Genomic DNA, 26,396 nt, shown 5'->3' on the forward strand with positions numbered 1-26,396 from the left:
TTGTTGCTAGAACAGTTTATACGGCAGTTATTCTGGATAAAGCATTGCCATATTTTCAGGAAGGAACACGAGTTGATGCTCAGGTCTGTATGGCATGAAAGGTGACAACACTTTTCAGGGTGTTGGCATGTTAACATGGGTGTCCAAAAACTCAGCACTAGTCTGAAATTTAATTGTCTAATCAGAGACTCGATCAGGAAAGTGAATATCAGAGGTTTCAAACAAGTAGTGTAATAGTAGTTATATTTGTTAGTCTTTTCCATGTCTAGTGTGTCCTGATCCTGCCAAGTGTCTGAATCAGTGTGGCTGAGGAGCTCACACAGCCTTCCTGCCTTTATCTTTGGGCTTCACCTTCTCCCCAGGCAGTCCCTGCTCTGTGATGAAAGTGTGCTGTCCACAAGCAAGGGGCAGAGGCCAGGGAGGCTGCTGGAGGAAAACTGTTATTTGGCTGCAGGATGGAAGCATGAATGAGGAGCTATCAGCCACATGCACAGGGTTTTTAATACCCTTGTTAATGCTGACTTCAGGTTAGGTGTTCTTCAGATAAAAGCTTAAGGATTTGTATGGCTTCCCAGATCAGCATATTGGCCCAGGATATGTTGTTGTTGCAGCCATTTCTTTGGGTTCTCAGATTGTCATACCGAGTTCTCCTGCTGCATTCTCCTGTCCAGAGGGACAATTCCTGTGTGCATTGGTCCTTCAGACCTCTCTGAAGCATTTTACTGCATTCATTTGCAGCTTCATATTTCATAAGTTAGAGAAAATTAATTAGGTCCCAAATGCACTTCAGATCCAAAGTCTTGGGGCGAGGGGATTTTCTCTTAAACATGAATTGCATTTTTACATTCTGATAGAGCCTGTGAGAAAGGTATATATGAGTTGTCCAGTGCCTATACAATTAATAATTTATAAATATTTTTATGTTTATATATAATTTAGAACTAAATAATTAAAACTGTATGCACTTCTTCTACTTAAAAGGAAGCCTGGAATTTGAAAACTATTTATTAGGCAGAGAATACAATGCGATTGTCAATAAATTATCATCTTGCTGCCTCCAAAACCTCTCTTGGGTATAATTTGTTTTTCATTGCCCAGCAAGTGACCTACAAGTTTATTGTTTCAAAGCTTGCATGACTTTGTTTTGTCTGCTGCTTATGCTGGGCAAAGCATGAGCCTGCTATTTTTCAAGGACACCATGCTTCTTTTTCTTCCTAACAGGAAAAAAATACATAATTGTTTCCTTGCTTATGTTTGTCCATGGTTTTGATTTTTTTTAACTGGTCTTCAGATATAACGATACTGTTCTTTTTTGGCCAGCTACATTGTTTTATCCGATTGTTTCAAGGGAATCTGTAATCTTTTGACTTGTCCCTTGGTGTTTTTTGTTTTTTTTAATTAAATGTTTTCATCAATAAATTTAGATGAAATTGTGAGAATGTCTACATTTCTTATGATTCATTGCAAGTTAATGACGTGTTAGCAGAGCTTCATTTGGTAATAGTTTTGTTTAGTTTAAAACTTATTTTAGCAACATAGTCTATTAATATGTTTAGAATGCAACAGTAAGTGTGGTAATGTGTTTATGAATATTGCTATCCTTATAATAGTCCTTTCCTAATGGTTTAAATTATTATTTTTAGATATTGTTTTCTAGGGAAAAGGATGACTAGTTAAATCTGCTTTCTGATCTAATTATTGTAAAAGAAGAGTGAAACTAGTCAATTGTAGGAAGGGAAAGCCTTTCTAGGTCCTACCTCAGGTCTGTAGTGCAGGTAGGTTAAGGGAAAGGAGAGTGAAGAGGTGCTGTTTGAGAAGTCTTTGTAGCCTTTATGAGTCTTTCAAAATGCAGCTTCCTTGTGAATCTTGCTTTTAGTAGAACACTGTTGCTTTCTATTCAAAAAGGAACTGAAATAGCTGAAAGGAACTTGACTAGAAAATATATATCTTTTTAAGATATATGTTATTGAACTTGATTTTTTTAGTAATCAGCTAGCTCAGTTTACTTTTACATATGTTTGCTGCAATAATTCTCTGTGAAAACATCTTATTTTCCTTCACTTGGTTCCCTTTACTGATGTAAAAAATCAGCATTTGTCCTTAACTGGTTATCTGGGGACCCCTTAAAGACATTAGCAGGAGTCAAAATAACTAATCATTGAAAACGAAACAATTAATTTTTTAAAACTAAATGTCTGAGTGTTAGGAGATTAAATATAAGGATGAACCTGTCTCTTTTTTGTACCCAGTTCCTTCAGGTAAGTGTTCCTGGTTAGTGATAATCGAAGAGATTCTACCCTTGTTCCTTTTAAAATTCTACTGTATATCCAGTTACTAGTAAACAAAATAGTCAAATAAAAGTAGCTTATGAACCATGATGCAGAAGAAAACATTAAGTAAAACCTGGAGACCTTAAAAATTTAACAGCCACTTGTCAAGTCTTTTTGGCCAGTGGGACATTATCTTGTGCTTTCAATCTGCAGGGTTCAGTCAAGTATGGATATACTAAAATGTGTATGTTTTATCTTCAAATAGGCTAACCGACCTCCAGCAAAGCTCAATCTGTTAACCTGCCAAGTGAAAACAAACCCAGAGGAGAAAAAGTGTTTTGACCTCATATCACGTAGGTTTGTTGTTCAGGTCTTTTTACTTGCAGCTCATAGCAGAATTTTGCATTATTTCTGTAGATCTGTCAGTAATCCACATTTTTACATTTTTAACATTGTAGAATGCTTCCCTTTATAAAATGCCCGTCCTGTGACAATTTGACCTTTCAGTTATTTTAGCATAATGCAACTAACTGTGCCTGTTTCTTTGGAAAACCACTTGTTTTTAAAAGCTGTCTTCACTTCTTTTTTCTATTTAATTTTTTGCTGTCTTACAGCAGAGTAATTATTTTTTGCTGACATCACTCTTCATACTGAAAATGCCCTAGCTGATCATCTTGAAAAGTTACAACTTTTGGACAAGATCAAAAGATGCTTGTAAAACTTTAAAGTTTAAGTCTGGTGGTTGCTATGCAACTGTGAAGAAAATACTAAAAGCATTTTTTGTTTTATTATCTCATAATAGGTAAAAAGTGAATAATCACCAAAATGGAATAATTTTTGGATCAGAATGGGATGATATGAAATTGTATAGTAGAATATTTCCTTTGTTTTCTCAATAGGATATTTTACTGAATTATCTATCTCAAATTAGCTGGGGAGAAGAATATAAATGTATTCATTTGTTCCTTTATTGAAGCATACATTTCTTCTGCATTTGTGAATGTAAGCTGCACTGCTTAAGTGAATAGACTTGAATGCTTGTGTTCAACATACAGCTAATTCATTTCTGCTCAAGCAAGTGGGCTTCCCTGTTTACTTTTGGACTTTCTTTCTTTGTTGATGACCATGCCATGTTTTGCCCAGTATGAGCTTATTGCAATGTTACCACATACTTGAAAAGGTATGGCTGGCCTTTTAGCCTTCTCCAGATGACTTTTTCACTTCGTTTTACTGTAGACTTAAAAAAAATTCCTTGTTCTTTACAAACTGCAAATTGCTGTATCATGGCAAGAATCTCTTAATGTGGCACTTTGCTTTCTGTTCTTTCATATATCCTCACTGTCTTAATATTTTCCATGCTTGAAGCTGTCTTTTAATACCTTTTAGCCTGAATATTTTTCAAACTTTAGGAATTTCCATCTTAGAATATTTTTGCCAGTAGCTTTACCTCTGTTGTTCTCATCAACTATTATCACTCCGACTAAGTCATTAAACTGTATCATATCTTGTTCTACATAGACTTAAAATGCTTATGCATTTTTCTTTGGTAGTACACTATGATAACAATGCTTAGAATTAGAAAAGTAGTAGTAAATTGAAAATCGTGAGCTTGGTTTAATTAAAACAGCCTGGGAGTCATGCTGGTTGTTGTTTGGACTTTGTGTCTGGCAGGTTTTTTTTGAAGTTTGTGATTACTGGGTTTTAAGAACTCATCTGAACTGTATAAGTCTTTCTTACATACACAGATAAACTTAAATATGAACTCTATATTTTACTCCACTCCCTCCCAGTAGAACTTTATACTTGTGATTACTGAGGTTATATCCAGAACACAGAGCATTTCCTTTGTTCTCCTGCTGCTCGTGTGATAAAAGCACAGCACTGAAGAAAGCAGCTTCTGTTTAAAATGCAACAAGCCACTGTGCAAATGCAGATGTAATCATAGATGAACTGTGGGTAGTAAGGTGAAACTTCTTAAATAGACTTTTTGTCTGTCAACACACTCCAGTGATGAGAATAGAGACATCAAGAATCAATTAATTTTAGATTTCATTGAGAGATTTGTGCAAGATGAGTTGTTCAATAATTTTTTTAATCAGTATGTGAATTATTTATTGTGCAGATGATAGAACATACCACTTTCAAGCAGAGGATGAACAGGAATGTCAAATGTGAGTTACTTTCCTAATTTTATTTTTGACACTGGCCATCTAATGAGACTTACTTTGAACTTCAGAAGTTCCATAACACTTAATAGCAAAATATTACTGCCATTTTAGATGGACATCTGTGCTACAAAACAGCAAAGAGGAAGCTTTAAATAATGCATTCAAAGGAGATGATAACACAGGAGAAAATAATATTGTCCAGGAACTGACAAAAGAAATTATATCTGAAGTCCAGAGGATGACTGGAAATGATGTTTGTTGTGACTGTGGAGCACAAGGTGACTCAATTAAGCATATTTCTAATTGGTAAAAATTCTTTGTCTCATGAGAATATTTAAGCTAATGTTTTATGCTTTCACTTTTACTCAGTATTTTACAAAAATTATACTTATAGTAGAATATGCTTACAGTTTAATGGAACTACTTTAGTAAGATTGATTTGCTATATGCTTATTATCAGAGAGGAGAAAAGTTACCAAGAAGCTTATTTTTCTCCCATGTATTTTGCTAGTTGTAGCTTTTGCTTACATAAATCAAATTAACTTACATAAAATACAAGTTAATAATGTTAGATTTAGGAAAAAACTGAGCAGCCATAAGTTACTTGAAGCATTTTCTTAATACACCTTTTTTCTTTTTTTTTTTTTTTTATCATGTTTGATGAAAAAGTGAGACAGGGAATATGTCTAAAGCTGTATACATTTTGAGAAGAATGCTCCTGCTGACTGTGGTTTGCAGTATTGGTTTTGTTGATCAATTAATTTCTACTTTAACCCTCTTCAAATTATTTTTAAAATCCTGCTGTTTCCTGTGTTCTTTTATGTTGTAGTGGCACTGCAGAACTTAGGTCTTTTGATGTAAAACTGTAGCTGCAAACATCAGCTCTGATGCTGTATGGACTTTCCAAATCGATAATTATTGTAAAAAGACTATGGGAAGAATCAAGCCTGCTGTCTTGAAAAAAAAGAGAATGTAAATGGCCACTAACAAACCTTTATCAAACAAATTAGTTGCTAAGCTGTCTAAGTCTTCAGACATTAATTATTTGGCTGGAAGGTGAGGGAATGATGCAGTAAATGAAAGTTACTAGGGAAAAGACTGTTGAGGGCAATGAAAGGACAGGGATGAGCCTTAGTATCTTTGAAGTAGTTGAGTGAGAATCTTGTAGTGTGTGCTGTGTGTGCACTTCTGAATCACTTCTGCTTCACTTAGTCTAAAGTCTGTATTTGAAGTGCAAAAGAAGCTGAACCCTGTAAATGTTATTTCAGTTTAAACTGCACCTTTATTCCCATTTGAGAGTGTGACACCGTTCTACTGGTGGTGGGAAAATGCAGTTCCAGAAAGTTGTTTGAAGAATGGCAGACGAGGGTGGTTAAGAGACTCCCTTGGATAGCAATGTCTTTCACAAAAATATAATAAAAATTCTCCTCTTCACTTCTTTCAGCATTAAAAAAGATAAAAAGGTGATTTTTTTTCCGTGTAGAGTAAATGTAAAGACATAAATTAAAAAAAAAAAGATAACAATGTACAAGAATCTTATTTTGCAAAATTTCATTTCTGTATTCTATGTTTTCTAGATTAAATGATTGCCTGAATAAATTTTAATTCTGTGGATGCCTTCTATTTCAGATCCTACCTGGCTTTCAACAAATTTGGGAATTTTAACTTGCATTGAATGCTCAGGAATCCATAGAGAACTTGGTGTTCACTATTCCAGAATGCAATCACTTACATTAGATGTGCTGGGAACATCTGAACTTTTGGTAATCAAATTGCTTTCATTAAATTAAAAATAGTACTGTAAAATACTAATAACACAAGTATATTTTTTGTCACTTTAGCATGATGTTCCCATCCTGAAGTTGTCTCTGGATAAACATAGTTTAAGAAAGCTTAATTTTTGAAGTTTATTGGAATTTCCTGGAACATAGTGTCCTACTGTAAAGTTTTTCTTATCTTAGAACTCAAATTAGTAGAGGCTTCATATTTTTTTGTTTTCAAATCTTTTTATCCTGAGCTGCTTTTTAAAAGAACACAGCTGTTTGACATATAAATGCCTCAGATTAAAAATTGGAGGACTTCACAAATACTTAACCCATTAATAATTTAGCATTATTTTAGAAGACAACTTTAATCCCCAAAGGAAAAAATGCTTTTAGCTTTGCTACACAAAGAAGTTACCACTTATCAGCTGCTCTGTGGAAGTTTGTATGTGTGTTCTTACCCAGCACAAAGTATTTGCATTTATTGTATGAACTGGTGTCTTGATGGCTTATTCTGCAGTTATTTGTTCATGTAGTAAATCCCAGCTGAAAATTCACATCAAATAAAAGTCCCTAATCTGTTTGTTGTTACTGACATAGCAGCAGACCAAGAAATCAGAAATGAGAGGTCCTAACTCTCATTTTCCCTTGTTCTCCCCTTGTTATGTGTGTGGCTAATAACTGAACATGTTTATTAATTGAGCTGTGGGATTTTGTTTTTTTACAGCTTGCAAAGAATATTGGGAATGCTGGATTTAATGAGATTATGGAATTCTGTCTTCCAGTTGATGAGATGGTCAAACCTAATCCGAGCAGCGATATGTAAGTAAAGAGCCACTACTTCTGAGAAAGGCAGGCATTTAATTTAATATTGCTAAGGGGCTGTGCCATTATGGTTTTCACTGGCAGGCCATAGAAGATGTGTAATATCTTATTTATGATCTTATAGCTGAGGAGTAAACTTTTTGTTTGATGCTTTGCATGTCTCTTATTGAGCTTTATCTGACTGTACCTTCTCCAATAGTAAGGAACATCTTACCAACTCTTTGAATCATGGTTTGTGGGACAGAAACAATTTAACTGTGACTTGTTGGGAACCTTAAAGACATACAAGGATAGGGATTAAAACCAAAGGAATTAATTTTGTGCTATTTGAAAACAAAATGGAAATTGTAATAAAGTGCACATTTACTTGAAAGATACAGAGCAACATTTAGAAACTACACCTAGGACCGAAGTCCATGTGGAATGAAGACAGAACATTTAACTGAGTTCCTCGAAAGCACTAAACAGTGATGGCAGAGATACAGCAAGGACAGCTGCCTACTTGGCTGGATACTACTCATCATAAAAGGCCTAGTAAACAATGCAGAAACAAACCCAGAAAAATTGGCTCTGGATGAAGCTGATTTTACATTAGGTGGATTTTTAGCATTCTGTCAAAACAAGGCAGTTTAGATAATTATTGACTACTACTATAGATAGTTATACAGAGTATTAATATTAATAATATTAATATTAATAATTTAAATTACTAATGCTTTTACCATATGCTGAATCAATATAATAAGAACACTTCTAAAAATTTGTATTTAAAAAGATCATTTAGTTTGATACCTCTGCTTATCAAATTTGGAGCTATTTTATTGAAATGAGAACCTGAATACTATCAAATGCTTTATGAACAAGAGTTATCTATTGTTCTAATTAATTTTTATTTATTGGGGTTTTTTACTTTTTGCCTGTTACATAGTATTTAGATGATGAGGTATGACTTTGTTAAATGTCTCCTGTGCAATGCTGTGAACATCCCAAGAGCTGGTAAGGAGTTCTGTCTTTGGGAGGCAAGCAAGCTCCTGTCTTGCAGTGATGGGAGGAGGGGTGGATGTGTTACTGGGCATCCACAGCAGAAGCGATAACTTGTGCTGAGTCAGGTGGATCAGTTTTCATCTCGGTTTAGAAATGTCACTAAAAGCTCCAACACATCCTCCCTGTTACTGTTGTGATGAAGGGTTTAAAAAACATACTGCTGTGAATTCAAATTCAAGGCCTGGGTAGTCTGTGCAGAGGTATAAGAGGGTTTTTTTTTTTTGGTTGGTTGAGGTTTTTTTTGTTTTTTTGTATACCATGCCTTCCATCCCTTTCCAGCAAGTACTAAGTCAGGTAAACATAAATCTGCAAGGCAACATAAACCAACATTATGAAGCTTTGATGTATCTTCTGTGCATAGAGCTGGATAGTCGTGATCTCAACATCATCACAGAGTTTGGAGGAAGAAATTTGTGGTCTGTCTTCGTATTGGATATTTGATTCATTTTCTGTAACTACATTTCATACTTGAAATACGAGACTGCATGGTTACATGCATATTTAAAAAGAAAAATTATCATAATGAATGATTTCAAATGACTTGCATGTATTTATGGAAATGCTAATGTGTATTCTCAGCTGAAAGTTAGAGAAATAAATCATATTCAATTTCAGGAATGCAAGAAAAGATTACATTACTGCCAAGTATATTGAGAGAAAATATGCAAGGAAGAAGCATGCAGACAATGCAGCTAAATTGCATGCTCTTTGCGAAGCAGTGAAATCAAGAGACATTCTTGGATTAGTTCAAGTGTATGCTGATGGCGTGGATCTCACAGAAAAGATTCCACTGGCCAATGGCCACGTAAGTGTTGTAAATTTTATTAGACAAATTGTTGTAAGTGAAATATGCATTCGTTAATTAAAAATTATTTGAAATAACATCTGAAATAATATCTGTTCTAAATGTATGTCCTATTAATTATGTAATTTTACAATAAAAAAGATATTAAATAGTTTAATCTAAAATTGTTTCCAAGTACTATCTTAGTTTGAATTTATTAAAACATTAAATCATTTAATAATCTGGGTTTTTTCAACCCATTTATTTATTTACGTTAAAGGAACAAAAGGGACACAGTAAGTCTTGACAGATGTTTTAATGGCACGTTTGAATATTTTGAAATTACATGTTTTATTTGATTCAATTAATGTCTTACTAAAATTTATTCTTCAGAGGAAGAAACAAATGTCTTTTTTCATTTTATTCTTAGGAGCAAGACGAAACAGCGCTGCACCTTGCTGTTAGATCAGTTGATCGAACATCCCTTCATATAGTTGACTTTTTAGTGCAGAACAGGTAAGTATGGAAAGCTAAATATTGACATTTCTTTTATGGAAAGTAATATAAATAATAAATACAATAAAGCTGTATTTGCAAATGTAATTTTATTCTTTGAAAATCTTCTAATGACAGTGGCTTAATAATATAGGGTAGGAAACTTAAGTTAAATTATCTTTCTTCTTTCTTGTACTCCAAAAGTGGCAATCTAGATAAGCAAACCTGTAAAGGTAGCACAGCCCTGCATTACTGCTGTCTAACAGACAACGTTGAGTGCCTCAAACTGCTGCTGAGAGGGAAGGCTTCTATTGAAATAGGTAAAAGGGTAATGTGTTCTTCAATTTCCTATTTGTCATTGCTTCAGATAAGAAACAGTGAAGTTGGAATAAGTGCAATTTATCCTCTATTGTTTATCATAATTCTGTAAATATAATCTTCATTGTTAGAGAATCAGTATTTACTGCTTATTTCAAGTTTAAAATTTACTTATATATTGCACTTAGCCTTTAAACAGGTTTGATTTTTTAATTGCTCTTTTATTGTCACATTATATACTGCCATTTCATGGCTATCATTCATGTGTGTATGGCATGTTGATTTGCTACTGCTTGTCGTGTTCAGAGGGTTGATGTGAGTTGGACCTATCTATGAAAGAAAGAGATGAGTTTTCATGTGTGTTGGTCTAGTACTTCACTATGCAGGTTTGTCTTGAGTAATGGACATGTTAATAGTGACATCTCTCATTGTACATTTCTTTTTTCGCTGTAATATAGCAAATGAATCAGGAGAGACGCCACTTGATATAGCCAAACGTTTAAAACATACTCACTGTGAAGAGCTGGTGAGTATTGTGTCATTCAGTGTGTGCATTTCATGTCTGATCATTTAACAGTTTACAGCTGAATATTCAGTGATTATATTCCAGATGTGATAGTGGTGTACTAGAAATAGTTATATCCTCAGAAATAGTCATATGCTTACGTCAAGTTATATGCTTTAAGAAGAAAACAATATTTTTCTTCAGATGCAAGGGAGTGGTTGAGTCACCTTTCCTGGAGGTATCTAGAAATGGTGTAGATGTGGCACTTAGGGCTATGGTGTAGTGGGGTGTGGCGGTTCTGGGTTTGGGGTTGGACTTCATGATCTTAAAGGTCTTTTCCAACCTAAATGGTTCTATGAATCTAAGTGTCTGACACCTCCTTGAAATCTAATTACTGAAGTACTTTTTATGTGTGAAGGCCATGAATGAAACCTGTTATCTTGTTGCCCAGAGAAATTGTGGATGCCCCATCATAATAGTGGGGGTCAAGGCTTATTAAAAAGTGACTCTGATTCAAGGAAACTGTCATTGCAGTTAATTTCTTTGAATTGCAATTTCTAAATCAAAGCAAATACAATGTACTTCTTCTCAGTAAATGGAAAATGGATCTACAATGGTTAATGAAATGTCTGGATACTTTTGATTTATTTGTGTTGTATTTGGTAGCACAGCTTAAATTAAATTTACTTCAGTGCAGTAACTTTCCAGATTGCCGACATCAAGATTCTTCCTATGTGTCGACTTTGTTTGCTTTTACATATATTGTTTTAAAATAAGTACTGCTCATAATGTGTCATCTTTTTTTTTTCCTTAGCTTACTCAAGCACTATCTGGAAGATTTAATTCTCATGTTCATGTAGAATATGAATGGCGATTACTTCATGAAGATTTGGATGAAAGTGATGATGATGTGGATGAAAAGCTGCAGGTTTGTATCAACATTATTTTTCTGTACACATGTATGTGTAAGTGTGATGTTCATAATTATTTCAATAACCTTGCTTCTTACTGTAGGTATGAAGACACTGTGAAATAAATTTCTGTACTAAAATGCAGTAGCTTAAATTTCTGGAATTATAGTTGGTCTTCTTTTTCCTCTTAAAACATGGCCATGTGGTTCCAAATTATAATTAGCCGTGTTCTATATTTTCTTTTCAATCAAGTCAATAGTTGGCTTCAATACATCAGGAATATTTAGATCTGCTGATTATGAAGCAGATCTAACATGAACTGGGAAAATTGCCTTTACAAAGGCAGGCACCTCAGACTATCTCTTCATGTTTGTGAAACATCTCTAGTCAATGGCTCTAATTTAGAATTTTAAAAGTTTATGCATTGTTTTGTCTCCAACTGAACCTTTTGTATTAAATAAGCCACATCCATTAACAGCAGAGTAGGGTCTTAATGCTGAATCTTCATATATAAAATAATTTTTCATTTTCATGCTTTCATTCATGAAATGTCTAGTGGAGTTGTGGTGCTTTTAGGTTCAGAATCACAGAATGGTTGGGGTTAGAAGTCTAACTTCCCTGCTATAGCAGGATAACCTGGAGCCAGTTGCTCAGGACCATCTCCAGATGGCTTGAACGATGATCATATTACAAAACATTCCAATAGCACAGAAACTTCATTGCATTTTCAAAATTAATTTCCCAGTTTAGGGCCCCACTTGAAAAATTATTTATGCACCTGAACACACAGACAGTTAAAAAACTACTGTGTTTTGACACCTAAAAATGGTATGGCTTTCTAAGGTACAAGTAATTTGAAATTATGTATAGGCTCTAAAATACTAATAATATCCTGAAACTTTCATAATTTGAAGTGTTCCATGTAAGTATTCCATGTAAGGCTTTTGTTCTTTGTGTGTATGTGGTGTTATAATTGCTTATGCCTTTTCTGCTTTCCTTATCACGTACAAGGAATACATAGTAGGCTTTATATTAGTCTTCAGATGTTAGCACAACATTTTTTGAAAGTAGCTAACAAAAACCCCTTTCTCCTCTGGAGAAACTACAAACTTGACCATTTTAATACTTCGCTTGCAAAATCCCCCATCTCAACTAGGGCATGAATTGGTAACTGTAAATTAATAAAATAAAACAAAACTAAGTCTTTCGTGTTGGGCTTTTCTTTGTTTTCAGAAATACTAAAACCTGACAGTCACAGGTTCATTTCCATTACCTTCATGGAATCTCTTTAAAATTGTTAGTTCACCAGACTATTAAATTAGTTTAATTGTTTTGGAGACTAATTTTGATATCAATAATTCCTCTGTTGCAAAATACCATTTTTACAATACTGTGAGTGCATAGGACTCTTTTCCCCATGTCCTGTCTCTCTAGGCCAAGATAGCTGGTGCTTGACTTGAACTAATTAGCAATAGAAGGTGTCACAGGCCATTCCTTTTAAAGCACAATTTCTACCTTGTGAGGCTCTTCTTAAAATTTTTCCTTAAAATTTTTGTATCTGTGGAAGAATCTGGAATCCATGAGCTGTTAAATGCACTTCTTCTGCATGAGCATATTCTATCCCCGTATTTATATATTCCTATATATTTTATCATTTTATTTATTGTATAATAACAATAGTAATGATGATAATTTTGATAAAACAGATTGAAACCGTTAGAGGTCTCATTTTTTTCAGCTGTAAAAGTTTTTGGTAATTTACAAATACAAATCCCTTTCTGGCATGATCTAAATTTGTCTTTTGATCTGTTCTTCTCCTTCACTTTCTTCATTGATGCCTGTTGCCTTCTGCAGTTGAGTGGGTTTTTTTGTCTAGTCCCTGAGCTCCATCTCATATAGGAAGGTATCTGCTACTCAGTAGTGTGACTAAAATAATGCAGCTCCTACTTCACTGCTCACTATTAATAGGTTTATTCTGCAGGGACTTTTGAAAGGATATTAAAGACTATTAATCACAGAGTCACAGTGTCTGTGACTACATTGTTTGCATGGGTCAATACTGCTGTTGCTTAGGATCACATCAGAGTTTTGTTTTTAAATGTCAAGCTATTGGGTGGGTCTTGCTGGCAAGACAGTTGAATAAATTTTGTAATCTATGTCAGAAAAAGTCATGTCTGAAATTTAAGTTCTTTAGTCCAGAATGTTTCATATAAAAGAGTCTAACCTAAAGGAAGGTTAGAATAATTCAACTTGTTTCTGCTGTTGCTGTACACCGTGGCTGCCTGGTCCTGCCTCAGCTTCTGCCTCCACTCTGGCACACATTTGTTCCTGTATTGATCTGCTTCAGTTTGGTGAGCCAGTGAAAAGCTGAATCATAAAGACTAGAAAGAATTTTCTGCTGGTTTAGAAACCAGAAGAAGGTGTGGGCTGAAACAAGTCCCAGAACTAGGACAGTGGAGAGGTCAGGGAATGGAGAGTATCAGCCAGCAAGGAGTGAGGCTGCTAAGCCAAAGCCAAGGTAGAGACTATCATGTACATCATTCTGATAAATCTTGGAGCTATAGTGCTGTGCTATAACATACCTAAATGCCTTACATGACCAATCCAGAAGTAGGCATTGAATGTATTCAGATGAAAATCAATTGCTTGTTGGTGATACTGTTGATATAAATCTTTATTCTGTCTAAATGCTATTACTATAAATGGTTATTTTAATTTCATACAGACAATATGTCAGTATGGGATGTTTATCTAGCACTGTTTCTGAAGTTATATTTATGCTCTCTGGGCTGTGGATTGTTAAAGCCCATTGCTGTACCACACGAATTTGTAACTCCAGCTGTTTTAATTGTCATTTGATAACAGTAATGACTATGCTTGCTGTTGAAACAGGAAGAATGATGCTAAGTGCAGATGATTACTGCAAATCTCAAAAACAGCAAATCAGATACAATTCGATAATGTGTGTGGGATGAGCAATGTTCCATCGCAGCTGCCAATGGAAGTAATCTCCCAAACTTATCCAGTGATACTAGTGAGCTAAAAAGAGTTAATGAGAAGTTTTGGCTACTCATTTCTTGTCTGCTGACCTCTAGGTAGAATACTTAGATGAAATCTTGTCTGGGTTTTGAGGTCATGTTCATCCATTTGGGATTTAGCTCTGCTAAACTTCAGAAAAGGCTTAGGATCTTCAGTTGTTTATTTAGTTTTTAAAATATTGCTGGGTATTTTGATGCAGGGAAACTTTACTTGCTCCAGCATGGAAATCTGTATTGGTTATCTATAGAAGTATAGTCTTGTGTATATAGGGATATAGAATTATCCTGTAGCAGTGTCCTACAGAAGAAATGAGAATATATTAATAGTTTGGAAGTGCAATTTACCTTTAATCTTTTGTTGTTGTTAGGATGCATAGTTACTTTGTCTTGAAGAGGGCAGAATATAGGTTTTAGGTTACATATTAAAAGCAACAAAAGTGCATTTTTGAAGCTGTTTTTTCTTTCTAGAAATGAATAACTTTCTATCAACTAATAAATAAAATTACGTGGTATCATATAAAACTAATATGGTATCAATGAGTACTTTTTTTATTGTGTTAAAGCAACCCAGTCCCAATCGGAGAGAGGACAGGCCTGTCAGCTTCTACCAAATTGGATCAAACCAACTTCAGCCTAATGTAGCATCCTTGGCAAGAGATGCAGCAAACATTGCTAAGGACAAGCAAAGAGGATTTATGCCAAGTATATTACAGAATGAAACATATGGAGCAATACTCAGTGGCAGTCCACCTTCCATTCAGCCTGCAGTACCTGTTACCAGTAGTGCACCTCCTCTACCTCCAAGGAATATTGGCAAAGGTACTAGAAAATATCATTGTGTGTTAGGAGAATAGGATCATAACTTTTTTAAAAAATAATTTAATTGTTAGGTTTTCTCTTACAGTTATTTTCCACAGGTAAGTATTGGAACAGTTATTGATGGCCTTATTTTATATCCTTGAAGTGGATCTATGTAATGTATTCTGAGTTTGATTTTTTATATACCTGCAAGAAAGTACACAATAGCATTTGGGAAAACAATACCCAGATATCCATTTATTAAGAGGATGGCTGCAGTCAATGTAGCTCATAAATTTTTTTGTTATAGTCAGTCTTTTCATGCTTCTTTTTCTTGAAGATGTCATTGTCAGAGTTCAGTATAAAGATAAAATTTCAATAGTATTTGTGTGTTGTGAAGGTTTAAGACCTCAAAGAATGGAGACTGTATGCAGAACATGAGATTTTAACCTTGCAAATTCTTCTCTTAATAAATACGTGCTTCAGGGTCATTGAAATAAAAGTGTAAGTGTCATGATGTGGAGAACTGGATGATTTAGAGATCTGGTAACTGACTGAAAATACAGCTGCCAAATTACTGATTGTCCCCATTACAGCAGTGTAAAAGTATGTGTCTCATCCTGATTCAGAGGGCCATGTGTTTGCAAAATCTACCATTAAAGCTGGTGCTATGAACTTCATTCTTATCTTCATATGTAATCTGTTTGCATCATAGTAAAGAAACATAGAGAAATCTCTGTAGGTCCTCTTTGTACAGGTCATATTTGGTGTGTTTCATTGTTGTAATACCTTTATTAATCCACCGTCTTTCATGGAGGCTAAATTTATGTATTCAATTAAGAAAAGTTACCATTAAACACATGGTTTTCTATGGTGCTGTAATTCAGACTCCATAAGAGGAGATATGATCAGGAAATGTTCTAGGCACACATGGGTGGCTTCTGCCTTTGGGAGCACTGTGCAGAGGTCAGAATGCAGGACTCCACACACCAGTGATTGTGCCTGAGATGGCAAACTGATCTTCTGTGTAATATGAAAAGTCAGTGATGGAATGGCTGCGTAAAAGGGATAGAAAAACTGAGAACCAAAGAACGTGGTTTGGGTTACTTGGAAGGGGTAGCATGGGACTCTGGGGGAAGTTTAGTTGCATGTCAAACTTAACCAGGGTGGGGTTATGTTAACATTTCACATGAAGCCTAATTTCTAGACAAGATTTTTTTACTTGATGGAAGGGAAAGTTTTCCCCACCAAACAGGAAAAGTGACACAAAGAGCTTGCCTGATTTGTTTAACTGTTAGATTCTATCTCTGAATTAGAAATACAATTGAATAGTTAAAAAGACTGTTTTACTCTTTGATATTATTTTAATCACGGCCAATTATACCCACAGTTTGCCCTTGATTAAATGACAGATTTCAAAAAATGTCATTTTAATTTCATTCCCAACCCCAAAATTCTTGGCATTGCTGTAATAGAACTCATGCTGTGAAGACATGCTGCCTGCCTTAGATTATTAGCTCATATTCTTTACTCTAGCAATGTATTAGCCTACTAATTTATATTCCTAGTTAAAAGCTATAATAGTATCATTCACCGTAGCTTCTTGTCAGTTGCTAATGTTGTTAATGTTATGCTTATGGTGTATTATTACTCCTTTATCCTCATAGCTTTAGGCTATTTTCCAAGTCTTCTGAGCCTTTTATGCTTTACCCTGCAACCTAATATTTGTTCATACCTTACTCTGTTTCATCTTTTCTTAATATGATACTCATGTGCTGAGTAGGGAGAAATGGCATAATATGTGCAAAATACTGGCTTTATAAAGAAAACCTGTAGAGTGTTTTTATGAAATGAGGAGGCAGCTCTTCAGAATGAAGTGATTTAAGAGGCTCTGAAGAAGTACTTTGTGATTGTTTCATGACTAGTTATTATAGCTTCTTGCTTGAGTGAAATTCAGGTTTACAGTTTTATTTTGCTTCTAAGTCAAAACAGATGTTTCACTTCGAGTCAGCAATGTGTGCTCATGCTTGTGGAAGAGTGAGGTCCTTTTCTTGCAGTACCTGAGAAAATTACAGTTATCAGTCAGGGATTAAAGAAGGTAGCAAGACTTGCCTTCTGCCTTCTTACTGAGAAATCTGCTTTTTCAAGTATTGACATATTTTAAAGTAATGATTGGAGACAAATTTTGTTTAGGAAAAGTGTTAGAAGTTTCTGGGTGAAGTCTTGCCGTGTAATTTTTAACACCAGACTGATTTCTGCTCTGGCATTCCATCAGGATGCAGTGACTATAGTTGTTGAATATAGTGTTCCTGAATATAGTGGTCTAGCCACACCATTTCTGAAAGCACAGGTGTGAATATTAACACTTTGTGCATAGGGAAGCAATAATAATAATAATAATAATAATAATGCAGTATTTTCCTCTCTTTTTAGTTCAGCCTTCAGTTCTTGGCAGTGGTATTCAGACAATTTCTTCATCTAATGCAATGTGGAAGACAAATTCTTTAGGAGTGGAAAGTATAAGCAGGCAGAGGTCTTCATCAGATCCACCAGCTATTCATCCCCCTGTGCCGCCATTGCGTGTAACATCTACAAGTATGTTTCCACTTTCCCCTGTTTTCCCTTCTACTGTATCTAATCACAGCTGGCTTATTTTTCCATTTCCACAACTCATATTTCCTCTTTTGGTGACTGTAGCTTTGGCCTATCGTTCCCATCCAGTAACAAACAGTCTTCGCTGATGCTCCAGTGAGGACTGTATGGTGTAGTGCAGGGTCAGCAGGAAACACCATCTATTACTAGAGCTAAAGGGCTCATCATTTTACCTATATATGTATGTAATTTTAGTGCTGCATTTCTCACTAGTTGTAAAGGTGAGTGTTAAATGTAAGCCTGGGGCTGTGTTTCCCTATTGTGCTTGATTGTTGTAGACCACTAGAATGCATTCATTGCTAGCTGCTTTTGAGGTGGTTTTAAGAATTCAATAGCAATTTTAATTAATTGGTAAACTTAGTCTGCTGTTAGGTGTGAATCACAACAAGATTTTAAGAAAAGATATTCCTCTAAATAAAATTTGCCAGATATTACTCACTTGGTTACATTTCCACAAAACACAGACTGAAGGATTTGACTGAGAAAATAATATTATCACTTTAAAAAATGTATTCTCATCTACTGTTTTCAAGACTATGACTGACTTCAGTAAGAATTTTCTTTGCTTGCAATTTAATGCTTGAATAAATTTAAGAGCTCTCTAACTTCAGCTAGGTGAAACAAAAGGGAAAGCGCTTTCCAAAGAGGTCCTCCTTCAATGATATGTAGTAAAGCATTTTTCTTAGATAAGTCCTATAACAGGGGAACCTGTAATGAGAACCCAAGAAATGAAATGGTAAATAGAAATTTAATTCCATGTTTCTGTCTGACTTTCCTATATAGATGTACTTTCTCCAGCACCACCACCTCCAGTGGCAAAGACAGCTAGCATTATAGAAGCTTTGAACCAGCAATCAAAACAACAGCCAGCTCCTCCACAAAGCAAGCCAACCCCACCACCACTGCCTCCACAACCTCCTAGCAGAATCTCTCAGAGAAAGCCTATTCCTGGGTAACTGATGTCACTTTTGTCTTTAATATACTTAATCATTTTTAGTAACTTAGTATATCTGTAACATGCAATCATCAATAAAGCATGCGTGCTTTTGCCAGTGATGTGTCCTAGAGTGTGGGAATGAACAGAAGGCAGATGCTAAGGATGTAGATGACAAGGATTCCTACAGTAAAAACAAGACAGCCTAGTGATTTAAGGTTATATGACTTGCAGAATATCTCCAGAATACCTAGCTATGATGGAGATAAAAAACCAGAAAATTATTCAATTCCTTATTCTCTTCTAGTAATAAATAGGAGATAATGAGATCTAATGTTTGATTGTGCCATTTATGCTTTGCATAAGTTTTGTTCCATTGAATCTTTTCATTCGTGGCAGAAGTAGAGAGACCTGGAAAAGAGAAAATGACTTTTAAATTTTCAGAAAAATAAGTTAGGAGAGACAAATGCACTGGAAAACAGGGTCGTATCCAAAGCGTCCTTGAGAAACTGAAGTAGTTAGTAGTCAAGGGAAAAGAAGGGTGTCATTCAATAAGCAACCCTTAGTAATTAAGAACTATGAACTACAGGAATGAAGCATGGAGAACAGCAGAGTATGGGTAAGCACAAGTCCTTAGAAGAATGATCTGTAAGGACATAGTAAGTAAGGCAGTTGACCTACTGCTGTTCCATGAGTTAAAGAGTATACTTTTATGATAGCCTGCAAACTACAGGAATTCATTCTGTCAACTGATTTAACATCAGTGGTGCCTCAGTAGGACTGCTGTGTTCAATTTGGGGCATTGCAGTAAAATGAAATACTGAGGTGGGAACCAGGGGAGATCCAAATAAGGCCTTTGAGAAAAATTTTGAAGAAATAAGGTTTCATTTGCAAATTGAGACTGAAAGATGAAACAGCCTTGACCCTTAAGCTCCTTTCTAGCCCTTTTTTTGCATGTACCATACTAACTAAAAGATAGATACAAATCGTCGAAGCTTACTATAATGTACAGACTAATATGGATGCATACTTTTTAGAAAAAAATAAAAAATAACAGTGAAAGGAACTCCAAATTTCCATCAAAGGAAAAGACACAAATTGCAATAATCAAACCTGTATTATTTTTCTGCCTTACTTTTTTTTAATTAAGTGCAACTTTCAATTGCACCTATTCAAAAGTACAGAAGAAAAGTAGTAATTTTAAAAGCAAAATAGCTGTCACCAGATTTTACTGCAGATACACCAAGACTTTATAATTTGGAAAGTACTCTATATATTGTTGCTTTTTGAGTTCTTGTTTGTTTCCGAAATGGACCCATTTCTCTCTTTCTGCACAGGACTGAGAAGTCATCTGGCTTAACTAACAAAGGGCAGACCAGAGGACTTGGGTCTCTACAACAACCTGGTAATTGTGGTTTAGGGATTTATTTTATTGTGATTAAGTTTTCACAACAATCAAAGGGAGAGTGTGGGTTTGTTGAGGTTTTCTTTGTTTATTTCCCTTACACATTTAAATATAATCAGTTACAACTTTCTTCTTGTTTCTCTTTGTGATTGTGTAGGCCATGATGCCTCAAGCTTTTTATCATGAGCGGAGCTATGGGCCAAATAAAGTCAATAATAGGACCATGTAATAAACAGAATCACAGAATGTTTGATGTTGGGAAGGACCTATGCAGGTCATTGGGCCTAACCCCTTTCCTCAAGTACCAACAAGAGTGGATTACCCAGGACTGTGCCCAGAGGATGGAGACTCCACAACCTCTCTGGGCAACCTGTGCCAGTGCTGGGTCACCCTCACAGTGACAAAGCATTTCCTTGCAGTGACAAAGTGTTTCCTGATGTTCAGACAGAGATCCCTGTATTTCAGTTTGTGTGCACTGCCTCTGGTCCTGCTTTTCAGCCAGGTGGCCACCAGCATATATTGGTGCATGGCCTGTTCATCCCTAGGTGCAGGACTTTGCCCTTCATTGCTCCAGATTCTCCCCTGATGTCTGGACCAGGATTCCTGAAGACCTGTCTTGCTAGTAAAGGCTAAGGCAAAGAAGGCTTTCAGTAGCTCAGCCTTTTCCATGTATTTTGTAACCAGAATCTCATCTTGTTTAACAATGGGTCCACATATTCTTTAATTTTCATTTTGTTACCTATGGATTTATAGAAGTTTTTCTTATTGTCTTGGACATTCCTTGCCAGATTTAATTCCAGCTAGGCTTTAGCTTTCCTAACATCATCTTAAAACCCACTCAAACAAAGGATGCATTTTGAAAATTTTTGTTTGCACTGTTGTTTGCGTATGTCAGAAACAAGGTGTCAGATACACATTTTAGAACAGAAAAATGTGTTTCTGGCTTGAAAATCTAGAGCTTATATAGTGTCACTTTAATTAAATTGCAAATAGATATTGCTCTTTTCATGTTAATAAGCAGAGTTCGTTATTCATTTTATGTTTTTTGTTGTTCAAAGTAACTACTACTTTGGGACATGACAATAATATCATCGTCATGAAATCTCTACAGTAAAGTTTGTGCAGAATCTGTGGTGGTTGTAGTGAAATTTCTCCTACCTTGTTTCTCCTTCTGCTGCATATTTTGTATTCATTTTTTAGTACTGTGATTCTTTTCCATTTCCTCTTGACTTATGCCAGGAGAATTTGCTAATGGCTATCTGCCATCTGTGTTAGGAGTCTCCTGTGAAGGATACAGCACCTTGATAATGATGGTCTTTACTAGGAAAGAAAGATTCTAACAGCATACAGTCTGTAGTGAAGGAAAGGGGAAATTGAATATTTGGTTCTGCTCTCATCTATTTTATCTTTCTTAGCATATCTGCACCATTAAATGTCTTAGGTCGTTGTCTTTGGGAAAAGGATAGAATTCTGTTCAGTTATTTAGAAATGACTCATGGGATATAAAATGATTTATATACTTTAAAGAATAATTAGTTTGGTTTCAATTGATACCGTCACTCTTACTTTTTTTGAAAGCATGCCTAATATTTACTTGGTTTATTTACCTTAGCAGGAGAGTCATCTTCTGTATGTGACATTCCAGGAACACAGACTGGTTCTACAGCTAATACTTTGGCACAAATCCAGCCACCAGCACCAATGCCAAGGAAATCACAAATAGTAAGTACAAAATGTGGTGGTTGATTTTAATAATCTTCTGTATTCTATCACACTGTAGACATGATAGTGTGTCCTGCTATGGTGAAAGTGTGACACCCATGAAACATACAATATATCCTGTGTCCTGTGTTTAAGTATTTGTGTGACTTGTACTAAATAGTTACAAAAACTTTTTTTCTCTTGAATTTCCTATAGAATAGTATGTGATTTTAAGTTTAAAAAAGCAAACCAAACCAGTTGGATTCTTTGCTCATGTCCTGATGTGACCAACACAATCCATAGAATTATGATTTGAATTATTGGAGATAGATAAGCTTTATGAGTTAGCAACTTGTAGATGAGCTTGGTGAGTCACTTTTAACACACGACTTCATTCTCAGTCTTCAGCGAAGTAAGTTATAAGGGAACTCTTGTTCTTTTATAATGGACACAGATACACTGACAGCTGTTCACATAGGTAGGTGAAATGACTTCAGACAAGACTCACTGGAGTCAAGCTCAAAACAATAGAAACTGATTCTTTGTGCTGTTGGTTCTCAGGATTCACCTAGTGACAGCAGAGAAATCTCTTGGTAAGCATATCCCCAACAGAAGGTGATTAATTCTATAGTTTTCTTCTCCACCCTCCCCCAGCCTTATAGTGACTATTAGAAAAGAGATACTGGATTTAGATGGACTCTTGATCCGATTGTGTGGCATTTCTGTACTCTCTACTTATTATTTTTAATCTAGAACTATGACTGGTTACACATATTAGTGTCAGTACCTGTAACCTTATACTGGTGTAGGCAAAGGGATGTATTTCTAGATGCCAATGGAGCTGTACATTAGGTGTAGTTAACTTGGTCTTTGGTCCTTGCTTCAATTTTATGTTGCTTTCTTGTGTGATAGATGTGAAAGATCCATATCCTTGATCATGACAGTGTATCTCTGCAGGAAGCAAATCACATATAAAGAGCCCATACATTTCTGAGATGCTGTGTGTGACTAGGTTTGGGCTGTTTCATACATTCTATGTAGGAGTGTGGTTCAGTGATAAATAATAAACAGAGACGTAGGAGACGTGCTGTTCTGGGCTCTGCAATGGTCTTGTTAATGGCTTGTAATGAACAGACCTGCTTCCTTCAGTCCCCTGTCTCTTTCCCTTCAACCCATTTTTCTTAACTATGTCCACTGAAATAGCAACTCTCCAAGACAGAGCTTAGTGTGTTTGTGTGCATAGCCTTGTCATTGGTCTTGAGTGCACAGAACCCCTGTTAGCTGCTTCTCATCTGATAATGATGAGAAGCCTCAGAGACATCATTTTGCATTTGTTGGAAGTATAAAATTTTCTAGTTTCTTGCCTCCCCCACTCTTGTTCAACCAAGTTACTGTCCATCTTGCATTAAAATAACCTTCATTTTTAGGATACCAAAAATTAAATGGTCTAAGTAATGTAAATTGCTTATGGTGTCCTATTTACTTTGTGAAGCTGTTGGACTGTGATCTTAATTTCTATTGTGTGTGCTGGGATTCAAGTAAGCACTTAATACATCCTTTCAGCACATCTCCAACAGCTCCTAACTTGACTTTCTTTATAAATTGTAGTTTCTCTATGTTGTTCTCTGTTTTTACTTTTTTGTTGTTGTTGTTATTGCTGTTTTTTGTTTGGTTGGTTGGTTGGGTTTTTTTTAATAGGACAAATTGATTTAGCTATGAAGGAATGGGCTGTGCTGGCTAGTTTTGGGGTCAGTGTGTTCCATGTTTAATATTAATTGCACGTAATATGAAAAACATCCGACTCTACAGCTGTTTCTAGGTCTTCAGTAAGGTGAATTCTGTGACTGAGCAAATCAGCTGGGTGATTTTCTTCTGTCAGAGGACAGAGAAGTAAGGGAAAACATGGCTCAGGAGTATGTGCTAGTTAAGGTGCTTTAGCTAAATCAATCTAGCTAAAGCATCTTAGCTGAGGTTTAGTCAAGGGCCCCTCAGCTAAAGAGCTTTAGCCAGATCAGTGTAGCTGAAGTTATTTGGCTAAATTGGTCCATTTAGCCTTATATTCCCGGCTTTTTTGCTAAGACTTTACCCTGCAAGGGAATCTAGAGGCCAGCCCAGGTTTAGAAAATGATTGCAGAAATGCTCCTTGAGTAAAGAAAAGACAGGTCTAGTTGTACATGCACATTTAGCCAGTGGCTTATCTCCTACACAGTCCATTTACCCAATAGACAGTTTATCAGGTGGAAATTCCTGATTCACCTTTTGTTTTCATTTTTTTCCTCAATGTGATATTTGGATTTTTGAAACCATATTGTAGATACATGGGAAACTTCCCTAGAAGGTTTTATTCCTCTGGGGATGAGATCTATTTTAATTTCCTTGCCTTCTAAAGAACAAGAAATACCTGTAATTAATGCACTTTGAAGTTAGTAATTATATAACTGTTGTATTGATGTGAAGCTTTTTCCTTCTAACCTAAAAGGTGGTTGTGGTTCAGACTGTCACTTGTCTGAGAGGGAAGCGTCTGGAAAAATTGCTGTGCTGCAGTGCCAGGCTGGCAGCTCACAGGGGTGAGAGAGCCTCAGGGTGTGCCTGCCCTGGGCAGGCCAGAGCTTTATTTATATTAGAATTTATATAGAATTTATAGTAGAATGCAAATGGATGCTTCTAGAGGAACATAACAATCATGCTGCCTCCATCCTTCCCTGTCCACATTCCCTTTTTTCTCTGCATGGTGCTCAGTTCTAACGAAATGGCACAGTAAGAGACTATTGGGCAGTACTGTCCTCAGCAGAGGATTTTGCTGGTGGAGAAAAGGAGAGTTGTAAATGGAGTCTCTTGTCCCTTTTCAAGCTTCCTGCTCCATGTCTGTCCTCACTAAAGACTAGGCACTGGGGGAACTCCATTAGGGTGATGAGGCCATCTTTTCCTTACGCCATGTAGAGTCCCTGTCCCAAACAGCCAAGGCATTAACAGCCATCTCAGACCTAAATGGCACTTACAGCTCTGCTCTGACCCCTTGGGGTAACAAGGAGAGATTTTTGCTCCCTATGACTGGGAAAAGGGTGGACTCATGGTGGAAAGCTTTACACTCTGCCTCCAGCTCTTGAGCTTCTTCACTTGTTTGGTTATTTTGCATGGAAACACTATAGGCAGCATTATTGTTGGTCTGCAACAGAGAATTAGGAGGCTGAAAAGAAATGCAGCAGCAGACTGGTTTGCACTGGAAAAGGTGTGAGATGAGGAAAACCAGTGTGAAACAATTTTGATATCACTTTGTACAGAACGTGGCTGGGACTTAGTCCCACTGCCATACTGGAATATTGCAACTCCTTACTAAACTTTACCTTTGAAAGAGCTGCCAAAAGACTTCTGTGGCTGCGAGGCAGAGGATGTTTTGGTGGGTTTTTACGCTACTGAAATGGGTTTAGCAAATTAAGAAGGAGCATATTGGCAGCTGGCTCAAGCCTCCCTCTGATAATGCTGCTGCTGTTACATTTGCACAGAACTCGACCACCTCTTGTGAACAAAATCATGCTCGCTGCAGTGATGTAGAGCTACGAAGACAGGTTTAGGTGAGCAAAGTGGAGAATTTCTAAGGGAAACGTGGCTTATGTTATTGTCACAGTGGCTCCAAAAACCTTTGGGTGGCGCCATATTCAGCCTGAAAAATATAGCTGCACTCTAACCTATGAAAAATAGCCACTGGAAGCAGTTCTGAAACTTTCTTTAGATAACTCCAAGTCTACTCTGTCTCTTTGGTGCTGTATTATTTACATTGAGGGTTTTTGTTTTTTTATTTCAGTCAAAAACTAAACCCAAGAGAGTAAAAGCAATTTACAACTGTGTAGCAGATAACCCAGATGAGCTGACTTTTTCAGAGGGAGATATTATTGTAGTTGATGGTGAAGAAGATCAGGAGTGGTGGGTGAGTATTTTGCATTTTCTGTCAACACACTTTAAAAGAAAGAAATTAAATCTTAGAGGTTGGCACTCATTTCAGAAGATCCCCTGCTGGGTTTCCAAATAACAAGAAAATGTTATTTGTTAATAACAAGCTTTCTTGTGGAAAGCAGAGATGAAATTCCAAAAGTCAAACTTCATACAAGGTTTTAGCTTTTCTCATTCAGAAAAAAAAAAAAAAAAGTTTAGTAGGGTTCACAATACACTGGGACATGGTCTGCATGATCCAGAAAATTTTTGGTGTCCTGGTTTGGACAGACTCCCACTTTTGGAAGGAAACTTCCAAAAGGATGTTCCCTAAAGGGCAGAATTCAATGGCCCTTCCCCTCACCTGTTCAGTAGATAAACCTCCCTTTCAAGGAAAGTGGAAAAAACTGTTTATTTAACTTGAAAAGTACTCAGAAACATGAAAAATTAATCATATTAAACAATAAAACCTTTCACTGTTCTGAAGAGAAAGTCCTTCTCGTGGGCTGTAGCTCAGCTCACTCAGTCTCTTACCAGTCCTTCCTGTGCTGGAAAATGCCGTCTCCTGGGCCCCGGTTGGCCACAGGCGTGAGCTCCTGGTGTTTTCTGGGTTTCCATTCCAGAGCAGGGCTGAACAGTTCCAAGGAAAAGAAAAGCCACAGCCCCACAGGGGAACTTCTCTTCCTCAGCCAGCTAAAAAAACTAACTCAAAAGCAAAGGAGAGCTCTCTCCTGTTGTTTGTCCATGCTGCAGACAACACAGTCTGTGAGAAGGAAAGCTGAAGCTCTTATCTCTGTTTTGAATACAACCACCTCAGACATTCCACTGCTTCTCCTTCTCCCCTGCTTTGCTCTTAGA

The 26,396-nt window shown here is 36.1% G+C and overlaps 1 protein-coding gene across 4 annotated transcripts in view; it reads left to right on the forward strand.

The window, feature by feature from the left end:
- The window catches only part of ASAP2 (ArfGAP with SH3 domain, ankyrin repeat and PH domain 2), an 84,970-nt gene that overhangs the window by 55,241 nt on the left and 3,333 nt on the right, over nucleotides 1–26,396 (forward strand). For 2 of the 4 annotated variants that reach the window (XM_088162389.1, XM_014894997.2), the window contains 16 exons: nucleotides 2,536–2,623; nucleotides 4,393–4,441; nucleotides 4,550–4,716; nucleotides 6,068–6,201; nucleotides 6,929–7,023; nucleotides 8,686–8,875; nucleotides 9,285–9,370; nucleotides 9,554–9,669; nucleotides 10,126–10,193; nucleotides 10,987–11,100; nucleotides 14,685–14,940; nucleotides 17,353–17,514; nucleotides 18,355–18,523; nucleotides 19,843–19,910; nucleotides 21,523–21,632; nucleotides 25,414–25,536. In XM_088162389.1, the coding sequence (XP_088018515.1) occupies nucleotides 2,536–2,623; nucleotides 4,393–4,441; nucleotides 4,550–4,716; nucleotides 6,068–6,201; nucleotides 6,929–7,023; nucleotides 8,686–8,875; nucleotides 9,285–9,370; nucleotides 9,554–9,669; nucleotides 10,126–10,193; nucleotides 10,987–11,100; nucleotides 14,685–14,940; nucleotides 17,353–17,514; nucleotides 18,355–18,523; nucleotides 19,843–19,910; nucleotides 21,523–21,632; nucleotides 25,414–25,536 (1,995 nt within the window). The remainder of the gene's footprint in view (nucleotides 1–2,535; nucleotides 2,624–4,392; nucleotides 4,442–4,549; nucleotides 4,717–6,067; nucleotides 6,202–6,928; nucleotides 7,024–8,685; nucleotides 8,876–9,284; nucleotides 9,371–9,553; nucleotides 9,670–10,125; nucleotides 10,194–10,986; nucleotides 11,101–14,684; nucleotides 14,941–17,352; nucleotides 17,515–18,354; nucleotides 18,524–19,842; nucleotides 19,911–21,522; nucleotides 21,633–25,413; nucleotides 25,537–26,396) is intronic. The other 2 variants (XM_014894998.2, XM_014894999.2) reach the window with 2 other exon arrangements.

The sequence above is a fragment of the Sturnus vulgaris genome, chromosome 3 (assembly GCF_052056855.1).
Source record: "Sturnus vulgaris isolate bStuVul1 chromosome 3, bStuVul1.hap1, whole genome shotgun sequence".
Taxonomy (NCBI): Eukaryota; Metazoa; Chordata; class Aves; order Passeriformes; family Sturnidae; genus Sturnus; species Sturnus vulgaris.